Consider the following 24,893-nt stretch of genomic DNA (forward strand, 5'->3'; position numbering starts at 1 on the left):
GGGGAGAGCAATAGGAAGTGGGTCAGAGATTGAGAGCTGGACACATAGGACCTTCTAGATCACAGGAAGGACTCTGCTGGGAGCCAGAGGAGTGATAAACTCTGCCTTAGATTTTAATAGGATCATCTTGGCTGCTCTGTTGGGACTAGGCTGCAGGGGCAGAAGCAGGGAAAACGGGAGGAGGAGGCCACTGCAATAATCCAGATTGTTTTGTCCCAGCACACGGCATGCTTCCTGGCACAGGGCAGGCACTCAACAAATACTTACTGAATGATGTGTGTATTAGTGATGCCCAAATACCAGACTGGTGCCATTGCAGGCTAGATGGAGACGGTGCAGAAAAAGATCCCCATCATTGCTGCTGGCGATACTGATGCAATAGGTTTCTGATGGGGAAGAGGGTTTGGATTTTCAGTACAGACTACAGGTAATTCTGGGCAGCAGGGCTGGCTTTCTGGTGTCAGGAATGCTTTTTGGCTGCAAGTAACAGAGACTAACCAGCAATGGCTTAAACAAGGAGGATTTTAATTTTATTTACAAGAATTCTATAGAGGAGGATGGCTGCTGGCATTGGCTTGATCAAGTGACAGTAGGTACAATGTCTGTGAGATTCTCTTGGCCTTTTTCTCATTGTAGCAAGATGGCTGCTGTGGTTCCAGGCATCACGTCCTCAATCAAGGCAGGAAGAAGGGAAGGGCAAGGAGGTGTTACCCAATCTGTCTCTTTTATCAGAAAAAAATAAGCTTTCCTAAAAAGCCCCTGTTAGACTTCCTCTTAAATTTCACTGGCCATACCTGGTCACATGGTCACCCCAAACTGTAAAGGAGGCTGGAACAGTGAGAATCTGGGTTACAGCTGCTATAGTGGGAGGGGGCTGGAGAGATGAGTTGGGACTGACCACTGGGGAGTGAACAAGTGTGTCTGCCGTGGCTCCACGGGACAGTGTGGTACTCGAACTCCCGTCTCCTTCAGAGGCTTTGTCTCCAGTGACTTGCCACCTCTCTGGAGCACCTCTGGGGCCCACTGAGTGAAATCCTGAGCATTCCCTTGGAGGGACTTCACCATCCTCGGTGCTCTGTCTCGCTTCTCCTCACATGTCTGAACAGAGACCCTGAGGACTACTTTGGGGAAGCGGGGGTCTTTATTTAGGGACTGTTCATTTGTAGCATTATTCTCACCTGGCAGACATTTAAAACAGCATTACCACCTTCTCACTAAGACCGTCACATTCAAGAGCCTTTTAGAAGCTCAACTTCAACACACACACGCACACACCCTGTCCATATTCACACCCCGTGGCTTACTTACACCGCACACAGGAAGAGGATGATGGCTTTGGTCACCCTCCAGTCACCCCGTTAGGGGTAAGACCAGGATGATGCCTTTCCTCCCACCTTTGTTCCAGGTATCATATAGCATTTCAGCGGCAGCTCTTTCTGGCAGTCTTGGCAGGATGGAGGGTAGTGGAGGGAGTGGGGTAAAAGGAAGTGCTTTTCTAGTATGGCCCTGTCACCTTGAATGATGAGTTTATGAAATCAGAGGCAGGTACTTTATTCTTCAGGGGAAAAAGAAACAGGCTTGGTTTAGTCTCTAATCTTTAAAAATGGGATAGGAGCAAACAGTTAAAACATCTGGTCTCATGTGGGAAGGAATTTTTGAGGATGGAGTCAATTCAGTGGAGCTGGCCCAGGTGACAGCAACCAAGAAGAGGGTGGGTCTCAGGTGCAGAGGCTGGAAGTGGGGATTCAGTGGGGCCAGTATGTAAGGGTGGGAGGCTTCAAACCCCTTTTAAATTTCAAAAACCTACAGCAATCACTGTATTTGCTCTTCATAGGCTTTGGGAAAAGGTTTAGAAAAAAAGGTTGTTTGGGGGAGGTTTTTTGGCTAGAATTGCATCATAACAGTGTGGTAAGGAATGCAGATTGGCAATTATATACATCCCTGGTCACATAACAGAATTTGCTAGGCCAGAGTCATCCTAGGCCCGGGGTTCCTGGGGTGGGGTGGAAAATAAAGAGCGCTTTGGGGCTGTGGAGGTTAGGTGGGAGCCTCCAAGGTAGAGGTCCATGGGAATTGCGGGGCAGAGATGGCTTTAGGCTTGATGTTTCCAATATTTACCACCCCTGGATGCTCGAGCCTTGCTGCATAAGGTGTGGTCCTCGGACCAGCAGCCGAGGAGCTTGTCGGAAATATGGAATCTTAGCCCTCTGCCCAGACCTGCTGAATCAGAAGCCGTCGTTTAGCAAGATCCCCAGTAATTCAGAGGCACAATAGATTTTGAGAAGCACTGCTCTAGGCTTCCAGGAGCAGGAAGGCTACAGCCCTGGCTTGGTGTGGTTGCAAGGCCTGGACAAGGAGGGCGGTAGAGGAGAAAATAAAGGCGTGGGTGGAGGGGAAAGGCTGGTTGGTTAGTAAGTAGGCTTTGACCCGGCGTTACAGGAGCCTCAGGGTGGCCGGGGGCTGCCCTGCCTTCCTCACCCAGGACAGATGGTCAAGCCTTCTCCCCGCGGTGGCTTTCCAGGCAGGCGTGAGATGCTCTGCTTAGCTGCCACACCTCTGGCTGCAGAGAAGTTCTCTGGGGCCTGGGCAGAATGGTGGGCTTGTTCAGCCAGAGATGGGCCGTGCCTCATTCTCTCAACAATGCCAGAAAAATCTCCGCAGGGCCCAGAAGCCCCTTCGGGAGAGGGGCCTTGTGAAAGTTTTCCTCGCCGGGGTTTTTTGGAGCAGGAGAGATGCGTGCTCAGAGGGAAAAACCTGGGAGCTGAGAAGCCCTCAGCTTTGGGGGGAAGGGGTGAGGGGTGGAACTGGCCCTCTTGGGGCGATGCATTTTACAGGAGCAAGCGTGAACATCACAGATGTGCCAAGGCGGGGGCCCAGGGCAGCCAGATACAGAAGGGCTGGAGGAGGGTGTGGGGGCCGAAGGCGGGCTGCAGGGGGCGCTGGAGCTCCAGCTCTACAGCGCTCTCTCTTCACTGGTCAGTGTGGCGATTCTGCGCAGGTTTTCCCTGACTTTAATAAATTCGGGAGCACGGTCCTCCTCCTTTTCTGGTGGCTTTTCCAGCTGAAGGAGAGAGAAGCAGGTGCGAAGTAGGGGGGGCCAGGGGAATTCCCATTCTCAAAAGCCACTGGGTTTGGACTGGGGGTCCTCTCTGGGGAAACAGATCCAGGATCAGTTTTGCCACCATCCTGGTACCTGGGGAGACACAGCACGAGACTATGTGCTCTCCATGACACCTGATTCAAATTGCTTACCTCGTCTGGGCCCTAGGTTCCTCATCTCTAAAATGGGAACTTCACTGGGCTCACAGGGCAGTTGTGAGAAGGAAATAAGAATCAGCGTACAATAGATTGGGCCAGTGAGGAAACTGAGGTTCAGAGAGGGGAAGCCACTGGCTCAAAGGCACACAGCACAGGGAACGGCAGAATGAGGACTCAGACCGGGGCTGGTTTCCTGGTCGAGTTGTCATTTTGCTCCTTTTTGTCCACTGTGGCCAAAAGCAGAGTTCCTCCCTGGGCCAGGAGACAATCTTGGAGGAGGCATGGGCTGGGTTTGGGCCCCCCACCCCCAACCCACCTGGTTCAGCCTTTGCTGCCGTCTCAACAGCTCCTGCTCAAAGGGACACTGCAGCCGCTTGGCCTCCAGCTCCTCCTTCTTCTTCTTGATGAGCTGGTTCCGCCGGCGGTGCTCAAGGACACGCTGTAGCTCCGGCTTGCTGTCCACGCCCAGGCCCCTGGGGTTGCGGGAGCCATTAGGAGATTCCTACTTCTCCCCACCCCAGTCAGGGCTGCACCCTGAAGTGACATCAGCCTGTACCGTTATCTCATGCAACGCTCGTGGCAGTCCCGGGAGGTGGAACCATCACTGTCCCATTATACGGAGACAGGAAGTGAGGCTCCTAGGACTGAAGACATCAGTCTAAGTCACAGCTGTGAAGGGGCTGAGGGAGACCCAGGCCTGTCTGGCTGCAGAGACCAGGTGTTGAGGTATTTTGGGTATTTTCTCAGGTTAAGTTTCTAGAGGTGGAATTGCTGCGTCAGGCTCTTTCAAAAGATTTTGGATACATATTTCCACCTGCCCCTTAGAAAAGCTTATCCAGTTTATACTTCTGTCAAGAGGGTACAAGAGCATCTATTTGTCCCTACTACTCAGTCGTTCTATATTTCAGAATCTGGTAGGCAAAAAATACTTGCTTTTCATTTGTTTCTATTAGTCACATAGACCAGACTTTGGGATTTTTGTCAGCCATTTGCATTTCTTCTTTTGCGAACTAACCATACCTGTCTTATGTTAATTTCTCTTGATGGTTTTTTTAAAGAGATACATATATATTAATTTTTGTCATTTATATTGCAAGTATTTTCTCTGATTTGTCTTTAGGCCTTTTTAAAATTGTGGTGGTTTTTGGACATTGCAAGGGATGACTCTAAAAGGCAATCTGAGAAAATAATTGTAATACACAGTCCTCCATTTCCACAGAACGAATTCGTGATTGGCTGACTCCAAAGATACAGAGGGCCGTCTGTAATAGGTCCTTTTATATATAGGGCGCTTGAGCATCTGTGGATTTTAGTTTCTGTGGGGAGTTCTGGAACCAATCCCCTGCGGATACAGAGAGATAACTGTCCTCTGGGGAGGGAGGGACAACATCGAAGATGCAAAATGATACTGGAAGAAGGTATGTTTCACAGAGCTGAAAACTTGAAAGAAAATCACAGCCTGTGCCAATACCAAAAACGGCCAATAGAGGGAGTTGCGAAGGCGCTGCGGCCTTCATCCTGGTGCTGGTGAGCAGGGAGGCAATTCCCAGTCCCAGACTGCCTCTCATTGTGTCCCCCTGGCCTCCCTGCTCCCACTCCTACCCCCTCCAGGACTGTCACACGCCGAGGGTCCACAAGTCTCCTCGGGCCTACCTCACAGTTCGCTCCAGCCACTCTGAGCTACTCCCGTTTCCCCTCCGTTCGCACGTGCTCCTCCAGCTGCTGGGGACAGACCTCCTCCCCAGCCACGCCCACCTGCTAGCCAGACTGAGGCTCGCCCGCCCTTCAGGCCTTAGTGGAGGCATCACTTCTTCCAGGAACGCATCTTGGAGCCCTCCCAGCGGCCTCCTCAGGGGTCCCAGGCCCATTTGTGCCCCATCAAAGCACCCACCTGCTCTGTGAGGGCAGGAACTGGGTCCTATTCCTTCTTGTCCCCCCCAGGTCTGGGCATGGTGCCTCACACAGTAAATGTGAATGGAGGGCAGGCAAAGGGGGGCAGCTGGGTGTGAGAACAGGGCTTGTGGACCTTCGCAGTGTCTGCTAGTGACCATGCAGGGCACCGTCAGACCCCCCCCCCACAGCCTCTAGGAGCCCCAGGCTGACTACCGGGCCTGCCTTCCACGAAGGGCACCTCCGCAGGCCCCAGCAGGCCAGCCAGGCGCCTGCCAGGCTGAGGCAGCTGAGCTCTGCTCCCACCTTCTGTGGTTCATGAGCAGCTCTCGGTGCAGCTCCTGGTGGCTCCGGGAGGCCTTGACGGGGTTCAGCAGTTTCTTGGGCTTGATGAGCTCAGGGTTCCACTCTCTGTACTCTGGCCGGGCCATCAGGCCTCCGATGTCCGCCCGCTCCCTCTGGATCTCCGAGTACATGGAGGCTGTAAGGATGGACGGGGGAGTTGGTCAGAGCTGGGTGCATAGGCTCCCCCATCCCTAGGGGCACAGGAGAAGGCGAGGGTTGGATGTTAGACGGACCTTGGCCACCCACTGCTGCGCAGCCCTAGGCAGCCAACCTGACTTTGGGAGCCTGGGTCTCCTCACTTGTGAGATGGAAATATTTGAACCTGTACGCAAGGTTGTAAAGACTAGCGGTGATGCTTGTCAAGTGAGGTGTAAAGAAGTGCGACTTGGTCACAAAGGATGGGTTGACACCTGCAAATGTTTTGACTTTGAAAACCATTTTTTTTTCCCTGAAAACCATTTCTTTCCCTCCTGTAAAAAGAATTCTTTATGGAGCTCCTGTCAGAAAAAAAGCACCCTCTTATTGTGCAACTTCCCTGTCCATACTTCCACCTTCCCTCGTGGACGGGCCCAGCCTTTCACTAGATGGAGGAGGAGTGTGTGAAACCCCAGGACTGCTATGTCTAATCACAAAGGGAGGGTTGTCATCTTTCATGTAGATGTCTGGCTTCTCAATGGCCTCAGTTCTACCACAGTAGCTTGAAATTTGTCAGTTTCCTTGAGGGAGCAGAAGGGCTCCCTCCTCTCCGAGCTGGCTCCCTATCCTTGAAGTGTGCAAAAGCAAGTCTGAGAGTGAGTGTGGGTGAGAGTGAGAGAGGAAGACGTCTTGAGAAAAAGTCTCGACGGGGTGACGCAGCCTGGCTACTAGCTGCACAGAGTATTTAGAGTGAAAATCACTGGCTCTGCCCCCTGCATGACTCCTGCCTGTCTGAGGTTGAGCCTGTACTGGCTGCTAGACTCTGGCAGGCTCTTGTCTAGTATATCGTAGGCACTCAATAAATATTTGTCAGTAATTGATAATAAGACCTCTGAGGTTGTGCAGTGAGGAAACTGAGGCTCGGAGAGGGTCTTGGGGAACCAGTGTCTCCCTACCGCATCCACCAGGCTTCAGTCTCCCTCTTAAAAACCACCCAACCCCATGTTGCCTGCGGACAGAGCGTCACTGCTTCCCTCCCACTGGGAAAAGGATGAAAGCTATTCTCCCCCGATGAACGGGGGCTCTCCCAGTAAACTAGACGGGATGGTGGTTTGTGCAAGAACCTGGAAGGGAGTAATAGCTCACCATGGGGTTGGAAGACACAGAAGGAGGGTGGTTTGATGGCATGTAAATTGCAAGGTGACCCGCGGGGATTGTAGGCATCAAAGGGGAGGGACTATGCTTTGCCAGACACGTTTGGCATTTTTATTATTACCTGTTGTAGGGAGCTTTAGGAGGGCTAAGTGAGACCTAATTTGTAAAGATGCTGTGTAAATTGGAAAAAGTGTTAATCTAGCTACGTCCAAAATATCTTACAATAATTAAGTGTCAGAGCCTAGAGACACAGTTGCTATTTCTTTCTTGAATTCACATTCTCAAAACTTTCTAAAATGAGAATTCTAATTAATTTCCTTCCTTTTCTTTTGTAAGGCTGTTTTTCAGGTTATATATATCCTTCCTGCATCCAACCTTAAAAAATGACTCTGGCAGTGTTTGATAGTTAAAAATGGGCACTTGACAAAATAAACAGTCCCCCCTTTAAAAATGTAGATATTTTCTTAGTCTGTGAGATTAAGGTGTCTGGAAGCCACTGCATTTGAATACCCTGAATCACACTGGAGTTTGGGGAGATTTTTCCACTTCTGCTGCCTTTTCCCATTATCAAGTCCATCGGTCTCTTAACTGAGTAATTCTTAGCTACGCACTTACCTTTCTATGCCCTCAGCACTCATCCCATGCAGGCTATCATCTCCCGACGCGGCCTGCCCTTAGTCCCTGTGTGCCCCAAACCTTCCAGAGCGTCATAACTGTTATCAGTCACACCATCTTTAAAACAACTGTGTGTTGCCAAAGCAATGAGGCAGGAAACAGAAATTATATAAATTCAGGAAAGAAGGCAGAATTAATATTTGCATAAGGTATCACTCTATACCCAGAATTCTGAAATAGATTAACAGAGAAGCAACTGGAACTAATGAGAGAATTCAGTAATGTGGCCAGATACAAAATAAGTACAGAAAACCATAACAGGAACGATTATTGAAAAAGTACATAATAATACAATTATTCATTCATCCCACAATGTTTGAGTTTCTATAATTTGCCAGGTATGGTAGTAGATGCTGGACACACAGAAATGGACTAAGCAAGCAAGGTTCCCACTCCTACAGAGCTGACCTTCTACTAGGGAGGCAGACAGACAGCAAACAGGTACAAAAACCAGCACAAATCAATGACTGCATTGATTTGCATTGAAAACCACCCAACCCCATGTTGCCTGCGGACAGAGCGTCAGGGAACTCAAGGAACCGGGAGGACCCTCATTCAGCCAGGTGCGGCGGGAGGGCTTCTCTGAGGAGGTGACCTTTAAGATCTGAAGATTGAGAAGGAAGGAGGAGGCTGTGTGGGGCAGAGGGATCAGCATGTGTGATTCACGTACCTTGAACAAGCTTGGTCTGTTCAGGGAACAAAAAGGCATAGTGTGTCTGCAGTGGCGTGAGGGAGCTACAGGGAGAGTGTCCCGAGTGAGGGTGGATGGGTGATTGCAAGTAGGGGAAAGATTGTGCCTGAGTTTTAAAAGGTCATTCTCACAGCTCTGCGGGGCAGGGGGTACTTCCAGCAGGTTTTGGGAATTTTTTTATATGACTTTGGTTTCTTTTACTTCCAATGGGCAGCCTCTGTCTTACCCATTAAATTCCAGAGGAAAAACATCTGATTGGCCAAGGTGAGGACCTTCACCCCAAAAGGTCAGTGGCTGCTCTGGGGCAAGTCCTCCTCCCCACTCCCCTCACCCTAGGCTGCTTGGGCCAAGTCTCTCCAGCTAGGGTGTCCTGAGAGATCCAAGCCCCTTGGGAAAGTGACCCTGATGGGGGAGAGGTGACGTTAAGTGTAAAGTCATCTGTGCAAAGAAAAAGATGGATGCCCCAAGGAAGAGCTGGCAGAGAAGGACAGGCCGATTGAGGAGAAAGTTGAATGCTAGTGAACATCGTTCCCTGGTTGTCAAAGAAAAGCTGAGTGAAGCTGAGGTGTATGGATTGGGGAGCCCACAGACCCTGAGTGAATGTCGGCTCAGTCCCTGCCCAGCCTTGGGCAGGTATACCTACCCTCTGCAGCAGGAGTCCAAAAACTACAGCCTTTGGATCAACTCCAGTCCCCGTGGAACACAGCCCTACCCCCATTACCTACTGTGTACGGCTGCTTCCGCTAGAACAGTCATGTTGAGTAGGTGTGACAGCTGCTCTCAATCAGCACCCTTCTTCGTGAGGTGATACTTGCATGGTGCTCGGCAAGTGCCTAGCACTGAGTCTAGGACTCGGTAAGTCCTGGCCACTAGGGCCGCTACATACAGCGAGGCAGGTTGTGCACTGAACAACTCCAGGGCCCCACTCCTGTGGATGAAACTGAGTAGGGCCCCTGGAATTGCACTGTGTGGCCACCCCATTAGCTGTTAACCATCACCATTAAAAAAATCCCATTTCTAGTTTTTGATTGAGGTTCAATCAGTGAATCTTAACCCTGAATGCATACTGGTATCACCAGAGGAAGTTATAAAAATTCTAATTCCCGAGTCCTACCCCAGGGATTCTGATTTAATTGGCCTGGGAGGCAGCCTGGCCTTTGGGATTTTAAATCACTCCCGGGGTGATTCCAATAGTCAACCAACTTTATAGATCATGAAGTTAAAAATATATATATAAAGAAAAAGAAAAAAATCAGGCTTTTTGGCTTTAGTCTGAGTGATTTTCAGCTGACTGGTTGGCCTGGCTATCACGGGCAGGTCTGGTCTGATTAAGGTCATAGTTCTTAGTAGTGTATGACCTTGGATGGGTCATGGGTCTTTAACCTCCTGGACCCTTCTCCTCTGTAAAGTCAAGATGCTGTGAAGATGGAACAAGCTAAAGTGGAGGGCATGGGGTAGAGGGAGCCTGAGATGATAGCTAAATTGAGTGTCTTGCAAGACTTTACAGTGGGCAAGTAATTCTCACTTAAGATGTGGGACTGACCTCATCTTTGGGGGTGGTAATTCATAGGTCAGAGGAGAGATTGGGAGCTTCTTGCTTGGTTCTTCCAATGATGCAAGAGGTCCCACAGCTCCCCCTCAGAGGCCCCACGCTGGGCAGGGCTCAGCTAGGATTGCTGACTGCTCCCAGCTTAAGCTTCCCAGCCACTAGGGCATGTGTGGCTAATGTTAGGGGGGCAGCTTTGAAACCAAACACTGCTGCCCCTCGGGCAAAGGAGAGCAATAAGGAGAGACCCACGTGCCAGTGCATCCTGAGAGCAGCTACGGAACCCTAAGCTGTCGAAGGCTTTCCCCTGCCCTGGTGGTTCTGGTTTTGTCTTTGGTGGCATCAATTCTAACAAATGACATGAGGCAGTAAAGCAAAGGGGTTTAGGCAGATGTTTTGAAGGCGACAGACTGGCTTTGAATCATGGCGGCACCCCTTCCTAGCTATGTGACCTTGGGCAAACAGCTTAACCTCTCTGAGTCCCTACACAGTGGAAATAATGCTAAAACCTACTCACAGGTTTTAGCACTGTTTGGATGGTGCAATGACGTAATGTGTGTGATGTGCTTAGCCCAGTGCCTGGCAGTGATGCTCACCAGAGGGGACCTGTGGTCCTCCTATCCTGAGGGGACCTGTGTTGAGCACGTGACATTTGATAAAGGCTCACTGACCTCCATCTGAATCTCATCGCCCCAGGAGGGAGCCAAGGGTGTTATTATTCCCATTTCCTAAAAGAGAAAACTGAGGCTCAGAGAGGCCAAGCTACTTGTCCAAAGATACACAAAACAAATGGCAAAGCTGGAACTTTCAGACTCCAAATTCTGTGCTCTTTCTACCATTCCACTGTCTTCCAGGTGCAAAGAGTCTTTCAGCCAACAAAGCAGGTTTACATCCCTCTTCTCTCTCTGGACACTCAAGAAACCCCAGTGAAGGGGCAGTGTGAGCCTGTTTCATAGATGAGAAAATGGAGGCCTGGTAACCAGAGGACTCCTATCCCATACGAAACACAGACTCTCAGCAGGGAGCCCCAGCAGCTTGGCCTTAGGCCAGAATCCACAGGCCTGTCTGCCCACAGCTGGTCTTTGTTTAGGAGGGGACCAGCTGATGGCCTTTACTTCTGGGGGTGTTGGTCAAAGTCTTCCCTCCTCTGCCCTCCCTCCCCCTGCCTTTGTTCCTCATTACTGTTCAAGCTGCTGGGCTCAGAACACAACTCGGGATCTCCTTGGATCAACATTGCATGGAGTGGAGGGGCAGAGGAGAAGAGAGGCTTTTAGAATAACTCTGGCGAAGGAGAAAGAGGCATTCAGTACAAGTGACAAGCGTGGCCACTGGATTTCCTAACCCTTCCTGCTTTCTTCCGCCCAGTGGGGAAAGTGCCCATTCCTATTTCACTGGCCAGCAACCAAGGAACAGTGCATCTGGGAGCCTCCTCCAGATCTCCAGCCGCCCATGGCCAATGCCCGGAAGCCCCTGTCAGAGCTGCTGTCTGTTGGGGTGCAGCCTCTCTACACCGTGAGAAAATGACTCAAGACAAACTTTCTGAACATTTTGCCTCGAGTCCACTGTGACCTCCTTGTTTGTAAGGTCTCAGTGGGCACTCAGGGTTTCGAGTCAATTCCATAGCAGGTTCCAGGGCTGGACATGGGAGGTCCTTAGTGAGAGTACTGTGCATTTGACAAAGGAACAATGCCAGCAGACCAGACATCCGTGCTGACCACCAGTGGCACGGTGCCTCCGGCAGTGAGATCCCGGCGGGACTTACCACCAACAGAGCTAAGAGCCACTCAGGATCCAAGCTGACCGGAGACGGAGGTACTGGAGCTGCCTCACAGCTGAGAAACCGCTAGGTTCAGAAGCAGTTTCTAAAAGTGACACACACAATCCTATAACCCCTGAATTTTGGCCCAATCCCAGCCTTGCCTCATACTGCGAAGTGCTGGAGCCAAATCCCCCAGAAAGGTGAGCAGGTGACATAACCGCGCACTCCCCATGTGCGCGTCCTGCGCTCGGCACCTCACAGCCACCTCCTGAAATCCTCACGACAGACTGAGGAGGTAGGTACTACCGAGACCTTATTTTACAGAGGAGGAGACAGGCTCGGAGGGGGCATCTGATTTAGCAAACGAAGACTCTAGAATCTGAGCCAGCCGCCCGCCCACTCAGCTGTGCCACCCACAGCACTTGGGCCCTTTTCCATCAGGTGAGAGAATTACAAGTCTTACACGGTGAATCAGGTGAGGTCACATCATACATGACTTCAGCTTCAGCTCAGGATTTAGAAGACAGATCAGCAAGAACAGAGGGCTGAGTCTAGGCACTCCCTGCACTTCTGTCCTTTTCCCAAACCCAGGGTGCCAAGAGGCACACCCGAGTCAGTTCACAGAGGGGACGTAGCCCCGGTACCTGGGCTCAGAGAGCTCTGCTCCCCTGACAGCACCCCCACCCCGGTGCTCCCTCCTCCCCCTACACCTCCTCCCGGCACCGGACCCAGCTCAGCAGCAGGTGAGACAGAAGAGAAACAGTCTTACTTCTCGGCTGTGCTGTTGGGACGGGAACTCGGGCGCAGTGTGGCTGGGTCCTCACTCCACCGGAGAGTCCCAGGCTAGCAAGGAGGGCCGCCTCTAAAGGGCGGTTCTTAAAGCCCTGGGGATGAACTGTGCCAACGAGTGAGGCAGCTCCGCATTCCTGTTTATTCTGGTATCAATAAAAAGGAACTGTTGCTATAGTAATGGGTATTGCACTTGGTACTCGGCCACTTCCCCGATGCGGAACACCGTGTCCAAGCCACATGCCGGGAGGCACAAATAAACACCAATTTTGTCAGACTGTTGAGGAATAAGAACATGCCAAGCTTTGTTCTGAGCAAGGCAGCTCATGTAGAGGCATTTCCCTTGCTTCTAACGGGAGGGTCAGCAGGAATGCATTCCGGTACTTCCCTGATGGAGGGGGAGCCGAGCCTCCCGCTGCAGTGCCCAACTCCTCAAGAGAAAACGGCGCTCAGTGCAAAAGGAGGGGAAAGAAACTACGTTGAATCAGTTCCAGGTCATCCACTGATGGGCCAAAAACTCCATCTATCTTACTTACTCGATACCCTGAACTTCAGCTGAACTTCAGAGAGAAGCCAACAGGACGTTGCACAGGAGAGAGCAGGGGAGCAGAAGCTGGCTGGCTCTGGGCCACGATGGCCCTTGTGTCAGCCTCTGCTGACACAACCCCGAGCCTTGGTTTCTGTGTCTGTCAAAGGTGGAGGGTGGTCTCAAACAACAGGGCAGTGGAGGGAAAACCCCGATGAGATGACATTAGTGAAAGCATGTAGTCAATGCTTTTCCTACAGAGAGCGGTAGACTCACTGCGATCTGACGGCAGGGCCCAGCACGCAGCACTGTGCCTGGAAAGGAACTGCGTTCCACAGATCTTGGCTCAATGAGTCTGTGTGAATGTGAAAATAAAGAATGTGTAGCTGCTGGAGGCTAATGTGGGTGTTTACCGATAATAGAGGCATTCTCCTACTTTCAGAATCAGTGTCCACTTGAAATTATTTAAGTGTTTTCTAGCTTTTGTCATCATCCTTAATCCCCTAGGAAGGAAGCTGGCATCTACCAGTTAACCGTGGCCCTCTTTAAAAATAAATAAAACAGATCCAAAGGGGAAGAGGTAAAGTTATCATATGCAGATTACCTGATACTATGTATAGAAAACCCTAAAGATGCCACACAAAACCTGTTAGAACTGATAAATGAATTCAGCAGGATTCATGATTAATATACAGAAATCTGTTGCATTTCTTTACACTAACAATGAAGTGTCAGAAAAGAAAGCAAAAAACCAATCCCATTTAAAATCACATCAAAAAACACCCCTTAGAATAACCCAACCAAGGAGGTGAAATAGTCACACGTTTGGAACTATAAAACATTGATAAAGGAGAATGAAGCTAATTGGAAGAAATGGGAAGATACCCCATGCTCTGGGATTGGAATAATTAATATTGTTACAGTGGCCATACCCAAAGCAATCTACAGATTAATGCAATCTCTAATATCAAATTGCCCATGACATTTTTCACAGAAATAGAACAAAGAATTCTAAAATTTATATGGAACCACAAAAGACCCCGAACTGCCAAAGCATCTTGATGAAAAAGTACAAAGCTGGAGACATAACCCTTCCAGACTTAAGACAATACTACCAAGCTACAGTAATCAAAACATGGTACTGGCACAAAGACATATACATTAATAGAACAGAGAGCCCAGAAATAAACCTACAAACCCACGGTCAATTAATCTTCAACAAAGGAGGCAAGAGTGTATAATGGCGAAAAGGCAGTCTCTTCAGCAAGTGGTGCTGCTGTTAAAGCTGGACAGCTGCTTGTAAATCAATGAAGTTAGAAGACTCCCTCACACCTTACACAGACATAAACTCAAAATGGCTAAAGACTTAAATATAATACATGATACCGTAAAGCTCCTAGAAGAGAACATAGGCAAAACATTCTCTGACATAAATCATAGCAATGTTTTCTTAGATCAGTCTGCCAGAGCAAAAGAAATAAAAACAAAAGTAAACAAATGATACCTAATAAAACTTTTAAGCTTTTGCACAGTAAAGGAAACCATAAACAAAATAAAGGGGAAAGACAATCAATGAACTGGGAGAAAATATTTGCAAACAGTACAACTGACAAGGGCTTAATTTTCAAAATATATGCATATTTTGAGTTCATACAGCTCAGTATCAAAAAACAAACAACCCAATCAAAAAATGGGCAGAAGACCTAAATAGACATTTCTCCAAAGACTTACAGATGGCCAACAGGCACAAGAAATGATGCTCGACATCACTAATTATTAGAGAAATGCAAATCAAAACTATAGTAAGGTATCACCTCACTGGTCAGAGTGGCCATCATCAAAAAGTCTACAAATAATAAATGCTGGAGGGGGTGCGGAGAAAAGGGAACCCTCCTACACTGGTGGTGGGACTCCAGTTTGGTGCAGCCACTATGGAAAACAGTATGGAGATTCCTTAAAACAGTTACCATATGATCCAGCAATCCCACTCCTGGGCATATATCTGCCCAGACAAAACTGGAAAAGACAAACTTTAATTCCAAAAGATACAAGCACTCCGGTGTTCATAGCAGTACTGTTTACAATAGGCAGGACACAAAGCAATCTAAGTGTCCATTAACTGATGACCAGATAAAGAAGCTGTGTTTTATATATACACACATATACATATAATGGAATACTATTCAGCCATAAAAAGGATAAAATAATGCTATTTGCAGCAACATGTTTCAATCAGCCAGAGAAAGACAAACAATATATGATATCACTTATATGTGGAATCTAAAAAATAGCACAAGTGAACTTACTTATAAAACAGAAACAAACTCACAGACATAGAAAACAAACTTATGGTCACCACAGGGGAAAGGGGGCAGGGATAAATTAGGAGTTTTGGATTAACAGATACACACTTCTATAGATAACAAGGATTTACTGTACAGCACAATGAGCTATAGTCAATATCTTGTAATAACCTATAATAGGAAAGAATCTGCAAAAATATATACATATATGTTATAAGTGAATCACTTTGCTCGACACCTCAAACTAACAATATTGTCATTCAACTATACTTCAATAAAAAAAGCAACTTTGGTCCTCCTTGGCCTTTGTATTATTCATTTAATGAACATCTATTGAGTACTGTGTTCCTGGCACTGTTCCAACTGTTAGCGATACTGTGTGATGAGACAGTGTCCCTGTGCTCAGGTAACTACATTCGAGGTGGGGTTTAGACAGAAAAATAAGGAGACAGAAGAGAATGTTGAGCTATGATGAAAGCAAGCCTGGGTGAAGTGAAAAGGAGGGACTGGGAGCTTAGGAAGGGGGGACAGTGGGGAGGGGACCTGTGGGAGGCCTGAATGGGGAGGCAGAGAGTATTCCAGGGCATGGGCAGAGCTAGTGGAAAGGCCCCAAGGTGGGAACGGGCTGGGTGTGATGGAAGGAGGCCTGGGGGGCTGGAATGCTGGGCGTGCAGGGAGGTGGGAGAGGGAAGGAAGAGGGGTCACGGACAGGTCTGCGTGTCCTGGGAGCCTTGGTCCAGCCTGCCATCCTAGAGCCACTTCAACTGACAGGGTCACAAAATCTCTGATATAAAACAATTTTCTGGAGACAATGTGTGTTCTTTTTTGTTTCTTCTTCCTAAATTGTTCTGCTCAGTGTACTTTGAATGGTGCCTCCCCCAGCTTCGCATCCTGCTGCAGCTTAACTTTACTGCATTCTGACAGTGGAAGGCTACACCAGATTCTTGTCAGACATTCTTCGCTGCCCCTGGTCCCCACCCACATGTTGTCCCGCTGTGCAAACAACTAGTATTTTGGGCATCTCCCAGCGCCCACAGTGGCTTGTCTGAACCAGTCCCAGTGTCCTGACAGGTGGAGGAACAAGAGGGATCCTTGGGCAGGGGGACTGCCGAAAGCCCACGGCCTGGGGCAGACAGACCCCACAGTCCAGCTCGCTCCAGAGAAACGAACTTGAGTCCCCATGTCAGCAATGCCCTCGATTCCCACTTTGTGTTCCCCTTTAAAAAAATTTTTTTAAATTGAAGTACAGTGAGTTACAATATGTCAAATTTCTGGTGTACAGCACAGTGTCCCAGTCATGCACACAAATATATATATTCATGTTCATATTCCTCCTCATTAAAGGTGATTACAAGATACTGAATACAGTTCCCTGTGTTATACAGAAGAAACACATTCCCTTTGTTAGAAGACTGATGGCAGCCCCAGAGCAACTGACCGCCAAAGAGTTGGGCAGGAATCCCACAAGTTTGGGTGCCATTTTCCCCAGGCAGCTGGGACTCATGGACTCCTTCCACTAAAGCTCTTCTCATAGTCCACCCCGTGTCCACACCCATCAGGCTCACCTACCAGACCGCCAGCCGGCGACAGAGGCCTCACCTTATTCTTTTCAGTATTCCTGTCCCAGTACCCAGGTGCCCAATAACTGCTGTTGACCAGACACCAAAGACACTGATACCCCTGAGCTTGGAACAGCACCCCCTGGCTGCTGTGTTCATGCGCGTGTGCATGTAACTGTGCATGAGCTCAGCAGCCACCGGATCCCAAGCCATACCTCATGAGTCAGAAATTATGCTAAGTTCCATAATGGGATGCAGTCAATAGCACATCTGTGTATTGCCCCCAAAAGATGCCCACTACATGTTTGGTAAAAAAATCAAACTGCAAAATCATCTCTAGTCTGATTCCTCTACCCTTTCCCCTGCCCAAGATGAAAAAGTGTATACACAGAGAACCAGTGTGGAGGCACATACACTGAGCAGTTAACGGAGGTCAGTTCTGGATCAGCGTACCTCCAGTGTCATTACCTGCCATCATTTGCAAAGAGTGTTAACATGCAATTCCTGGGCCATGCTTCTGGATTACTGTATTAGAACCTATGAGGGGGAGCCTAGGACTCAGGATTTTTAACATGTCCCCCCGGGGGATCTGTTTATATTCAGGAGCCTGAGAACCACTATTCACTATTCTATAGCATAAAATTGTAGGCCCTTCTTTGTCACAATATTTCTGTAGTGTTTGTGGCTTCAAAAAAAACAAACACCAGGTATATATTGCCTTTGTTAGAAAAAAAAACAGAGATAAGAACACAGGAAGGAGCAACCTTTTCCAACCAGCTAAGGTTATGCTTCACATCTGGTTCAGACACGTACATTTTGCATATTGGGAACTAGTGGCCTTTTGGGCAAATGAGCCTTTTAAGAGTTGACTCCAGGTAATGGCCAAATTCAGCTTCAGTTGCTGCCTCCTGCCTTGGTCTGTGTGGCTTTCCGTGGAGGTCTTCCCATTCTCCTGCAAGGCAGGACTCTGGAACACAGGGGCTGGGGATGCGAACTTTTGCTCGGCCCCATGGAAGACTGAAGGGGGATCCCAAAGGCTGAGCACACTCCCCCCACTCCCCTCCCGTCCCTTTGAAGTTTGTTTTCTTGGGAACCAGAGGAACTAAATGCAAGAGGGTAGTGGAGACCAGGAGAGGAAGTCGTGAGTGGGAGCTGAGGAATTCTCCTCCATCTATACTGGGCTGGGGCTGCAGCTTGCGTTAAAAAACTCCAAAACCCTCTTCCTTTCATTTTGCTCCCCCTTTCTCCAAGCTGACAGGCGCCTGGAGCAGCTTATCTGAGCCCACAAACATCAGACAAGAAGTTTCCATGGCAACTCAAAACTTCCTCCTCAGCCCTGTATTCAGTCTAAGTCTCCAAGGCCCCTTTTCAAGGTCTCAGTGAGATTTCAGAGAAGCCACTGACAAAGCATTTCTTAGGATCCAATCTTCCTCCCACCCCCAACATACTCTGCTGAAAGGACATGGCGGGAGAAGCTGTACTGGCCGAAAAACTTGTCATGGGATCCGTGGAGAGATTATAAAAAGAATGAGAGTTGCCTTTACAACAAGTTTGAACCAGGAAGAATTTACCCAGTGGAGGGATTTCAAGCGTGAAAACAGGAAAATGTGAGGGAGTGGGGAAGAACTAGGAGTCTTGTTTCAGAAAGCTGGCTCTCAACCCAGCTGCAATTAGGCATGGTTAATCTGGTCTCTTAGCTGCAGAAGGACCCTGGGGTACCCCAACTTCCAGCATATTTTAACTCACTTGTAGCCAGTCAAGAAATGAACAGTAGATCAAGACATGGGGAAGGGGGTGTGAGTGTGTGTGTATGTGTGTGCGTGTGTGTGCAGAGGGGAACCTGGGCAGACTACGGCTTGTCAAACCAAGCAAATTTCCGTGATTCCTAGCAGTGGGGTTGCCAAATGTAGCAAATAAAAAGGCAGTATGTCCAGCTAAATTTGAATTTCTTATAAGCAAATAATTTTTTAGTGTAAGCATACTTGTACAATATTTGGGACATACTTACACTAAAATATTATTCATCGTGTATCCAAGATTCAAATTTAATTTGGTGTCCTGTATTTTACTTGGCAACCCTACCTGGCAGGCAGGGACAGAAGCCATGGCTGCCCATCCGGGTCAGAGCAGCACAGTTGCTGACGCCCACAGACATGGGGAGGTGTCCCTTGGTCCATGCTGCCGAGAGACGCTTCCCTCCCTGCCAGGAACCTGGCCTGAGCTCCAGGTAAGATGCAGGTAATAAAACTCAGATGGACTTTTACTACAGCACTGCACAGCTTTCCCCTCTGTGGCCATGAGTTATTATTCCCCAGAGGTGACCCTTCCAGCTCGGTGGTTAAGAACGTGGGCTCTGGTGTCAACCTAGATACCAATCCTGGCTCTACTGCTGGACAGCTAGGTGACCTTCAACTTCCCGTTTCCTCATCTCTAGAATGGGGCATGGGAATAAAGGAGATATGGCATGGGAAGCCCTCCACACGGTGCCTGCCACAGAATCAGGGCTCCAAACTGGTAGCAGTTAATGCAATAATGCACTTAAAAACAGTAGGATTTTCATCCAAGTGAAAAAAGTGGGATTAAAGACTAGAGCCAGTAGTCTCAGCAATGTAAATCACACACACAACCACACACACACCTTGCAGAGCAAAGGACCAGTATTACCAGTGGCTGCTTATGGTTCGTGGGATTATGGGTAAGGCTTCCTCAATTTATTCTCGATTTCCCAAAATATTCATGATGAGCATGTGTCACTTTAATACTGAGAAATTTTTAAAAAAATAATCTGGAATGAAACACTTTCTAAAATTGTTACTATTACTTGATGCACGACTTGAGGCTACTGTAAATGAAAATGGCGGCCATCTTGGGTTTGATTCTATAATCCCATCCTTGGGGGCTTCTAATGGAAGGGGGCTCTTGCCTCTTTCACTAAATGGCCCAGTTGGGTCCTCACCCCTACTCTTACTTCTTGCTCTTTCTTGTGTGAGACAGCCAGAGTACTGGTCCAGGGGCACATGGCCTGGGGTTTGAATCTCAACTCTACCCTTGATTGGCTGTGTGACCTCAAATAAGTCATGTTACCTTCCAAGCCTCAGTTTCCTCATGTTTCGAATGGGGGTTAATACTACTTACCTCCCTGAGAAGAGGGACATATCTGTGTTACTTATCAGCCCTTCCAAGGGCCTAGTGCATAATAGCGATCAGTAAATATTGGCTGAATGAGTAAATGAATGAAGTTGATGACATGACAGATGTACAGCATTTGGCCAAGAGTACGGCGGTACCTAGTGACCAGCAGTTATTTGCCATTATTACTATTCTCCAAAGATGTGCAGACTTGGCATAGATGGACCGAAGTTTGAATGTGTCTTCTACCCGTCAGTGGGATAGAAAAGTTCCCTTAGCAGGACAATGGGCATGCTGCTTAAGGTCTCAGAGCCTCAGTCTCCTCATCTATTAAATGGGGATGACAAGTGACCTTGCAGAATTGTGAAGACTGAGTCAGTGACACGGTGCCTAGCACAGTGTAAATGCTCCCTCCACTAGGCTCCAGGAACCCGCCCGTGCTCCCTTCCTGCCTTGTAGCTGTGTGGTACAGTTACCAGGCAAGCATGTGGCCCCTGGACTGACCTTGGTATGTCTGCTGTTCTGGATGTGTTGCCAGAAAAATGTTTCCCTTTGAGTGAGGCTGGTAGCTGCAACTCCAGGTTAGAGGGAACACGGGATCTTCAGATTTTAGAGAGACCTTCTCCTAATCTTAGAAGATAGGGACGCATGTGAAGAGTACTTTGTAGGGACATGTTTGGAGCTGGTGTTTGAAATAAGCGTCTTCGAGTTACAGAGCTCCTGGCTTTCTGCCTGCCCTGGCTCAGCCCGCTTTAGGACCCTCCCCCAGGAAGGCGCCACCAGTCCTGAAGTCTTGGCCAGATAGCGCCTTTGGACGTAGAGAACCCTTGTTTCAAAGTTCCCAAGCAGTAACTCCGCGGCGGGATCGCTCCCGGGTGCAGCCAGTCTCAGCAAGTAAGAAAGGCAACGGGTCCCAGAGCAGCCGGCGGCGTGCGGGCCACGGGGCAGCTCGCCCCGCGCTTCTGGCTGCGGGGCTCTGCGGGCAGGACGACTGCGTGGGGTGCGTTCCTTGCCCAAAGCAGAGGGCAGCTGCCTCGTGAGCCCACGCCCCTTGACATCTTCCAGTCACGTGCCCTCAACTGGCAGGGAGCCGGCAGGAGACCGATTTTCACCTTCTCTAAACGTCTCTATCCAAGCATAAAGTCCAGAAGGAAACACCAAAAACGCTTACTGTGGGCATTCTTTTTCTTCTTTCTATGTCCCTGCGTTTTCCAAATTATGTTTATACTGACCCTATACTAAGTTTGTTTCATTTTCCCAAATAAATCTCTTATTGTCCTCGGTAGAAAAGTAATATATGCTTCCAGCAAATGAGCAAAAAGACACATAGGAAGAAAACACTTACCATAACTGGCATCCTCAAAAACCACCACCATGTGTTTCTTTCCAAATCGTTTTCTCCTTAAATGCATACATCAAGAAAAACAGTTCCTCGCCTTCCTGTGTGTTGCCCTCCTTTCCCGTCACTGGACGTCAGGAGCCCTTCACCAGTGGGCTTGTGCTTCGCTGCGCCCCACCGCATGGGCCGGGCTTACCCGTCCTCCCACGCCTACCTACGCCTTCGCGCGCGGGCCGAGTCGCTGCCTCAGAGGCCGGCCAAGAGGTGGAAGCTGGCAGGACTTCAGCCATCAGGAAAGTTGTGTGTGTGTGTGCTCATATAGAGGAAGATCTCTAAGGGAAGATCCCCAAAAGGACAGACGTAGGAAGGAAAGAAGAAATCAAAGAAAGCAAAGAAGGAAAAACTGAACAGAATGAAAGAAGGGAGGAAAGGAGGAAAGCAGAGCAGTGAAGAAGGACCAAGGAGCCTACCGGAGAGCTAGCCAGCCAGGGGCTGAGAGCGCTGCGCCCGCAGTGCCCTCCCGCGCTCTCCCCGAGGCCAGGGGCCGGGTGGCTTTGCCCCCACTTACCCGACCTGAGCAGCACGGCCCGGTAGAGCCCCGTGGCCTCGGCGGGCCCCCGAGCCCGCTCGCCCAGCCTCTGTGCCATGCGCCCGCGCGCCGGACTGCAGAGCGGCCGCTGCAGGCTGGAGCTCACAGCGGAGCACAGTCCCGGGTCGGAGCACCTCTGCCTCCGTGAGACCGTGACCGAGGTCCAAACCCCGCCGCGGATCAGGTTACTGTGGCGGCTGGAGGGGGAGGGACCGGGGCTAGGGGCAGGGCAGGTATCCCTGCCCAGGCAGGAGATACGGCGCGGTAAGTATCTGGCCTGAGGACTCCAGGCCTTGGGGTTCCAGGGCCAAGGCGAAAACCCAGCATCCTGATTTCCAGCTCCGACTCCTACCTATTCTTCTCTGTTTACCTGGCTGCTGGTTTGCTGAATGCTACAAGCAGGTGTGGGGTTCTAAAGTGCCAACCTTGGGATCAGATCCCAGCGCCACTAATTAACAGCTGTGTGACCCCACGGTTTGGTTATCTAACCTTACAGTCTCAGTTTTCTCATCTGTAAAATGGGACAACCCATAATACTTATCTCTCAGGGTTGTGAGGGCAACCAACACATATCTGTATCTCTCTCTCTTAGAACAGTGGCTAGTACAGAACTGTATACTGGCATTTTAAAAAATGTATTCCAAGGCGTCCTGGGGTGGGTGATACTGAGAAGCAGAGGGCTTCACTGTGAGGGGGGGGGAGAAAGTTGTAGTAGCAGCTCCATGGGATTCCACAGGACTGATTTCTCTGGCTTTGTGAAATCCCTTTAACATCCAGCAAGGGGAGGACCAACCAGAAGTCTAAATATGAAGGGAAGGGTAAAGTAAACCAGGCAGTTTGGAAGATCTGAGAAACTGATGATTTTGACTGTCTATTGTGTCTGATGCTGTGCTGTTTCTTCTAACACAAAAACTTGTGTGTGCTTTATGTCCTATTTTGTTTCATCTCCACAATCCTATGAATTCGAGTCTATTAGTCTTCCAATTTTACAGATGAGGAAACCGAAGCTCAGAGAGGTTAAGCAGTTTCTCTGAGGCCACACAGTGTGGAGCTGGGATACAGTCAGGTGGTCTGACCTCAGACATGGGCCACTCTGCTGCCTCTCTGTTATCTCATTTACTCTTCACAAAAGCCCTAACAGGTAGGTATGATAACATAAATGTAGGAATCCCATTCAAGATCCTACCCAGGATGTCACCTTAGGGAGGATGTAACTGAGACTTAGGGAGACAAGTTGAATTGCTCATCCTCAAAGAGCTAGCTGGAGGAGCCAACACCCAGTCCAGATCTCCACCCACAAAACTAATGCCCCTGAAATCTATAGACCCCTGGAGCTGTCCAAGGTACTGGGTGGCTTCTTTTTAACACTGTGCCTGTGGACCAGAGAGTCTTGAGCTGGCTACTGGGGCCTCGGCCACACAGTACCACCTCCTCTGGCCTCTGTGTCCCTTCCAGCCTTAGTACCACCTCAGCCAACTGCCAACCAAGTTGTCTCTGGCTCTCCCTTGACCACTGCCCAGGCCCAGCCTCTGCTCTGACTCGGAGGCCTCTGTCACCACAGAGTCCCAAGGACCCAAGTAACACACTTTGATCTTTAGGGACCTCATTTGTTGGCCAAAGTGATTATGTTTCCCATAAACCACTAGCCACTATGAGTGCCAGGCACGATGCCAGATATTTGCCATTCACTATCCCATATCCATTCTTCAGAGGATGAAATTTTATCTCATATACCATTTATCTCATTTAACCCACTCTTTGATCAAGCATGGTTACTCCCCTTTTAGAAGTGAGGAAAATAAGGCTCAAGTGACTTGCCCAAGATGACGTAACGAGTTCATAGTGGAGCAGGAATCTGAACCCAGATGATGCCAAAGCTTTTACTCCGGGGGGGGGTGGCCAAGCCAGCTTTTGAACAAGGTGAGGGTTCAGAAAAATTATGACTAAGGAATGTGCTTCTACAGAGCATTACAAAAAGATTAACTGGACGCACCCCCAAGGAGTTCTAGGTTGGTCTGTCTTACCTGAGCCGTTTAATCCCTGCTTCTCATTTTCATTGTGAAATACGGCCTGAGGAGAGTATTCTTTCTGTGAATAGAAAGGAAACGAGTGGAGGTGAGGACCCTCTGCTCCTTGGCAGGAGAGGAGTGAAGACATATTCATAGTGTCCTTGAATCTTGACCACAGAAGCAATTGGTCAAGGTCAAAGCCATCTCCAGAGAGACAAAGTCCTACAGTCTTTGGAGAGTGTGAGAGTGAGTGTGTGAGTGTGTGGGTGAGAATGTGTGAGTGTGTAAATTGGAGAGAGAGTGTGAGTGAGAGTGTGAGAGTGTGTGTGTGTGTTGGGCACCATTTATGCTTTTGTTTTGTTTGTTTTGCAAGGGGGAAGTAATTAGGTTTTATTATGTATTCCTAGAGGAAGTGCTGGGGATTGAGCCCAGGACCTCGTGCGTGCTAAGCATGCGCTCTACCACTTGGGCTATACCCTCCACCCATGCTTTTTTGAAAAAAGATTTTTTTTTTAGAAGTTTTAGATTTACAGAAAAATTGAGAAGACAGTACAGCGTTCCTTATACTTTGCACCCACTTTCCCTATTGTTTCTGTTATTAACATCTCACACATACATAGATATACATGTGTGTATTATGACACATCTGTTGTAATTAGTGAACTAATTATTAACTAAATTAACTAATTATCAACTAATGGACATTCTTATTAACTAAAGCCCATGCCTTATTCAGATTTCCTTAGTTTTGACCTAATATTCTTTTTCTATTCCAGGATCTCATCCAAAATACCACGTTACATTCAGCTGTCATATCTCCTCAGGCCCCCCTTAGCTGTGACAGGTCCTCACAGCCTGTTTCTGATGCACTTGACAGTTGTGTGGAGTACTGAGATCCGTGTTCTTTTATGTTGAGGTCTCATTGTACTGTTACTTCCACCTGGACTGCCTTCTCTCTGCCTTCCCGGCAAACTCCTCACCCTTCAAGGGCGAGCTCAGAAGGCTTCAGGGTTTGGTCCTCAGTGTCAGTTCTGAGACATCTTTTCTTCTCCCTCTACTCTCTCATGATTTTAAACACAACCCTAAGCCGACAATTCCCAAGTATGTTTCTAATTCAGACTCTCGCTCTGAGCTTAAACTCTGTCCAACAGGCTATGTGACATCTCCTCTTGAAAGACTAACAGGCCCAGCTCACC

The 24,893-nt window shown here is 48.8% G+C and overlaps 1 protein-coding gene across 5 annotated transcripts; it reads right to left on the minus strand.

The window, feature by feature from the left end:
- Positions 1-504: 504 nt before the first annotated feature.
- Positions 505-23,776, minus strand: FAM107A (family with sequence similarity 107 member A). 5 transcript variants are annotated; one of them, XM_072941576.1, is made up of 4 exons: positions 23,713-23,776; positions 5,455-5,629; positions 3,575-3,731; positions 505-3,061 (listed from the first exon to the last, which is right to left on the minus strand). In XM_072941576.1, the coding sequence occupies exons 2-4, from the start codon at positions 5,622-5,624 to the stop codon at positions 2,954-2,956; spliced, it is 435 nt and encodes a 144-aa protein (XP_072797677.1). In that variant the 5' UTR covers positions 5,625-5,629; positions 23,713-23,776; the 3' UTR covers positions 505-2,953. The 5 variants fall into 5 exon arrangements, with proteins under 5 accessions (XP_072797677.1, XP_006196519.1, XP_072797676.1 ...); XM_006196457.4 differs by lacking the exon at positions 23,713-23,776 and adding an exon at positions 21,668-21,805; XM_072941575.1 differs by lacking the exon at positions 23,713-23,776 and adding an exon at positions 21,106-21,161.
- Between the last annotated feature and the right edge of the window lie 1,117 nt (positions 23,777-24,893).

This window comes from Vicugna pacos, chromosome 17 (genome assembly GCF_048564905.1).
Source record: "Vicugna pacos chromosome 17, VicPac4, whole genome shotgun sequence".
Taxonomy (NCBI): domain Eukaryota; kingdom Metazoa; phylum Chordata; class Mammalia; order Artiodactyla; family Camelidae; genus Vicugna; species Vicugna pacos.